At 41.2% G+C, this 5199-nt stretch overlaps 1 protein-coding gene across 1 annotated transcript in view; it reads right to left on the reverse strand.

Moving 5' to 3' along the window:
* Nucleotides 1-1597: 1597 nt before the first annotated feature.
* LOC138046441 (polypeptide N-acetylgalactosaminyltransferase 13-like) overlaps nucleotides 1598-5199 on the reverse strand; it is a 13687-nt gene continuing 10085 nt past the window's right edge. The window contains exons 5-8 of the mRNA XM_068893080.1: nucleotides 4682-5008; nucleotides 4223-4327; nucleotides 3262-3408; nucleotides 1598-2232 (exon numbers count right to left, since the gene is read on the reverse strand). Coding sequence (XP_068749181.1) covers nucleotides 2101-2232; nucleotides 3262-3408; nucleotides 4223-4327; nucleotides 4682-5008 — 711 coding nt within the window. The 3' untranslated portion in view covers nucleotides 1598-2100. The remainder of the gene's footprint in view (nucleotides 2233-3261; nucleotides 3409-4222; nucleotides 4328-4681; nucleotides 5009-5199) is intronic.

Below are 5199 nucleotides of genomic sequence, written 5' to 3' on the forward strand. Positions count from 1 at the left end.
CTATGGGAACAAATGTTCTTTCTAATGCAAAACATTTTCATTGTTCCTGCCTTGCAACATGGCTGCCGTGCAAAACATCTATAGTCACGGATAACGTGAAAGAAAAAAACAAGTTCTTCTCGTTCAATTTTTTTTTAGCAGCGCGCAGTATTACGCTAAGAATTCGTTCAATGTACCTCTTAAGCTTGTACGTTCACACCACGTGATGTTCCCAAGGGAATTTTCTTTTTGTTTTTTCATAAGTTATGCATACATATTCACGTGCATGAGACGACATTTGAAAGAAACTGCTCCCTAAAGTAACATCACGTGGTCTGAAATGGGAAAACAAAACGGACAAGCTAGAGGTCCATTTGGAAGCCGATACAAAACAAAGCACCTCAAATGTGATTTTGCTTCAATGGAGGGATACTACAATCATTAAATATTCTTTGTTGGGCACCCGGCCAAAATCACTCAAATTGGGAATAGTACAATACCCAAGATTTATCCTTCTCTTTCAGACAAAGTTACTCTTTGGTCATCTCGCAAGGGATTATTTCCCTGTTCAAACCAAAATTATTGTTTCACGACGTTGCCCAAGCTGTTGTTTTGAATTAAATAGAACTAGACTAAAATTGTTGTTAAAAGCATTTTCTCTTCGGCGATATAATCTGGAGCGCGATGTAAAGGGCTGACGAGGGAGCTCTTGTTAACCGACAGAAACAACGACTTAAATAGAAGCCGCCGAAATAGCAAATAAAAGACGGCTTACGAGAGCTCCAGCAGTACCTCAGCTCCCACTACGCGAACATTGTGTCAGGATGCACCTCTACAACTAGCCTGCTTGCAGGAAAAACCTTAAATAATAATGACCACAAGCAGGAGCCTGTCACAAGCAGGTTTTCTGAGCCCGCGAGACTGAGCACCCACAGCAAACCATTGTTTTAACGAAATCCGCTGGTCAGCAACCTGGTTCTGGTCATTGCTGTCTAAGGTCTTCCCGCTTGCAGGCGGTAATTTGTATTTTGGTCGCCATATTGGACGGGCGAAAGTCGAAAGATCTGGGACGAGCGGGGAATGTCGTACTCTCTTCCCCCCCTCCCCCCCCTACCCCGTCGTTTTGGCCACCCGGCCCAGAACTATCCCCAACTCTTCCAATATGGCGTCTGATAAGTGATTCGCGGCAACAACAATGAATTCCAATGAATAAAATTTCTAAAATTGCGTTGGTTGGAATAGACAATTGGATTCTATAAACGAGTAAAAAAACCATACATAGACAGAAGGCAAGTTCTACCCCATTGTCTTAGCATAGACAATTTATATTTTCATGTGTTTTTAGTGTATCCGTGATTCGAACGCAGGCCAACAGGATATTATTGCTGTACACGGCACAAACGGGTCTTAGAATTTGAGTTTATGCATTGTACAAAATTGTCCCGTGCGGAAATTCAGACGAACCCGAAACTCACATAAATATTATCACGGTAATGTTTTGGACATGTCTTCAGTCCATAGCTGCACTTTTGTCAACAACTTTGTACCAGGTGGATAAAAAGTAAGCTTTAAACTATTTGAAGACATTATTTTTCTGAATTTCCTACGGTACCTCAGCCTGGCCACGAAGGTGCCGATGTCACGTATTAGGAAGCAATGGACGCTTCGAAATTTCCAAGACCATTTGCTAAAATACAAAAGACGTATTTTGACTTTTTTAAACGCAGATGAACTTAAGGTCAAGTCGCAAGAAGACGAAGCCGATGAACTTTTCACAACTTACTACGTGTGGTGTTTTTCTTTTAGGATTTGATACGTTTGATAAGTGATTCGCGGCATACTCGATAAGTGATTCTCGGCATACTCGCTGCCGACCTTTTACAAAAAAACGCCTTTTATTTTGTATAAACCAGCGGTCCTGGTGAATTCGAAACTTGGCATGTAAACAACCTTAACAAAGTTCGTTTTCTAACAAATGGCATCCCGAGAGCTCCACCTTTTGATTCAGTCTAGCTGTAATCGTCGATCTCTCGGGTGTTCAAGGGGGTTCCAGGGTCCAAGATACCCCGGCCGTATCAGGGGTTTGGCCAAAGGCACCAGGGGAAAAAGAATCACCATTTTTTACTCGCTTTTGTACTTGGAAAACAGCCATTTTTGTGAATCGCGGCCGTCGCATGGGTTCATAAGAGCATACTGTGATCCAGCTTCTCCTCTGTCAAGACACTGGGCTGTACTTGAATGCTTGATAATTCCCTAGAGAGAGAAATAAAAATGACAATAAGCTTCCCGAGCCGAAAGGGCACTCATTTCCTTTGTCAGAACTGGCCGACCAGACCCATCAGTTTGCAAAGAAAATGCCACAATTTGAATCAACACTTGCATGATAATTCTTCGCATTCTTCTGGAAGAGTATTATATATGTCATCCTCGAAGAGTGTAGTTCTTCAAAATGCCCGGTCTGGTCAATCAGTTCTTTCAAATGGAAAGCATCTTAAGTCTGTAGTGCGCCGAATTTTACAAAGATGGCAAAATAACCTATCTGTGACAATTTAAGCCCTATATATATCCGATTACATTTTTTGAAATTTTAGTTAACAAGTCTGAATTCTCTTTCGGCAAAGATTGTATGGCCATATTTGCGCTTTTGCCAACTTATAATATGGCACTTTTGCACTAATGCGACAAAATATGGACAATGGCGTCAGCGAAGATTGCTTCCTGCCCTCGGTCCGCAGAAAAACGACCGAGAGCCAATATTCCTCAGTACGGCTCTCACGCTCGGGTAGGAAGAGGTTACTAACATTCAATTTTCCTGATACAAACAATTTTCTGAAAAATAATTTCGAACAAATTTCTTTGCAAACATTATTGCCTTCGGTTTAAGCTTACTCTGTAGTAAGAGTGAGGATTCCCTTTAAGATTTTCAAACGACGAGGAATTCACGTTTTTCAAACCTTTTCGACATTACACAAGTTCGTTCAACTTCTACATCTAACCGAACAACACAGGAAACGAACTACGAGGAACGGTATTGAAGCTCAGAAAGAAAATTAAAATTCGTTTTTTCGTGCTGACGTTTTCAGTGCAAAGCAAGTTTTGTTCATACACGAAAACTCAAAACGCCCGAGCGAAACCACTGATATGCGAATTAAATGCTACTTTTTTGTGTTCGTCGCGTTTTCTTCGACTTCACCGTCTTAGAACATTTTAAGGTCCTTTATATAACAAAAGACTTAGCAATTATATTGTTACTAAAACATTTCAACATATGACCATACTCACTGATTTTTTATCGTGTTCCCATTGCTGGTTGCCACCCATTCCGTGACACTTGAGTATTTCCACAGGGGCGCCAGGATACGATTTAGACACATCCAAGCAGTTCTCTTCCTCGAATATTATCTCCCCTTTTGAGGACAAAATCAACATCTGAAAAGATAAACACATGCAGATAACAGAGTACATTCTGGTTTTCAGGCAGAGGCTGAAATAAAATCCGAGAAGTTCTCAACACTTTGCGAACCCTTAAGTTTATCCGAAGTCTAAAAAAAAAACAACAAACAAAAACCTAGAGTAACTAATTCCAGTCACGACAAATGATCTGTCAAAAAAGCCAATCAGATTTTAAGGCGACTACACGATGCCGCAACTTAGCGCGCGAAAGGGCAGGCGAACAAGTCCCAATTTGTTTCGGGCATCGGTTTTGCAATCGATTGGGGACGAACATGGCGCGAGATTTCTTCGGGTAAAGACCAAAAAAAGACGTAGCAACTCGGAGCTTTTCTTTCACAATTTCTCCCTTGTTGAAGAAACACCTATCAGCTACAGCTATTACCGTCTTCAGCTTTTGTTCAGAAAGTTCTCATCGACAGTGATGGCAAGGAAGAGTACGATATACATGTAACGCCACTTTGTTTCGTAATTAATTTTTCTCTCATGATCAAAGTGGAGAATCCAGAGAACAAATGGAAAAATGGCCGCCAATAAAGTATTCATTCATCTTTGAGCTAATCAGACTCACTAGCCTCGTTGACGTGAGTAAACTTGAAGACGGTTTTAGTTGTAAACAAGGTACATGTAAGTGAGGCCGACTACATTAGTTGCCATTCGGCCTATAAGCTTACAACAATTTGTTAATTATCATAAATAAATAAATTAATTAACTAATTATTTTCAGATTATCAAATTTCTTATCGATAATCTGAAACGTAAATTTGCCAATCGTTATAATTCCCGCTCATACCTGATTCCCGCCTTGGCCGTGGCAGATATAAAGTCCCATACGAGCTGAATGTTCAGGTTTGGCTCCAAGCGAATCCAAACAATAACCACTGGCAGGGTTACGGACCTAAACAACGAGAAGAAAGGGCAAACATAGGTACCTCGTCGCTAAAATTGCCAAAGAGAATTTGCATACATAAAGGAATGAAGATCCTTAGCATTTGGTAGGAATCTATGAGGTGAAGCACAGTTAGTAACTATGGGTGAAGCATAAAAGATTAGGGATCATGACTGACAAAGGGAGGATTCCCAGGGTCCCTTCAACCTCGTCCTCAAAGCGAGTGCGAAACGCCGAATTTTCTCGATGGTAATTAGTTTCATTTTTCACATGAATGAAAAAAAAAACCAAAAGAAATAAGGGGACGGAGACGAAGGAACGAACAAAGGACGGAAGGAAGGAGCATTTTACACGGAGACTTACCTCACCACTTGCAGGAGGATTCAGTTCAGGCATCTGTACATCCGGGAACACGTTCTCTATGTACCATTTAAAGTTCTTACACCCCAATCTTTTCCTTAGAGCTACTCTCTCACTGATATCACCATATTCCATGTTTCGTGCCTGCGGCTTCTTGTTATAGTATAATTCTTTGTATTCGTCCATCCAGACTTCGGCCAGGCGATTGAAGTTCTTACTTAGTGTTTTGTCCACTCCATCCGGGAATTTATAAGGACTTGTGTACTTCCGGAACACGTGACCAACGCGTGAGCAGGGAAGGATTTCGAGGCGACCACCGCACATCCACACCTGTTGAAGAAGCAAGAAAGTAGTGACACTTAGAGCGGTTTTCGATTGAGTGTCGGAAGTAATTATTGAATTGCTTTGGTTTTATGATTAATTCACTCAGTGATTGGTTCAAAGTTCTCGCACCACTTTTTCAACCAATCAGAAGTCAAACCAAAACCAATCGTGGTTCGCGCGTACACATTTTCCCGCGA

The sequence above is a fragment of the Montipora capricornis genome, chromosome 1 (genome assembly GCF_036669925.1).
Source record: "Montipora capricornis isolate CH-2021 chromosome 1, ASM3666992v2, whole genome shotgun sequence".
NCBI lineage: Eukaryota > Metazoa > Cnidaria > Anthozoa > Scleractinia > Acroporidae > Montipora > Montipora capricornis.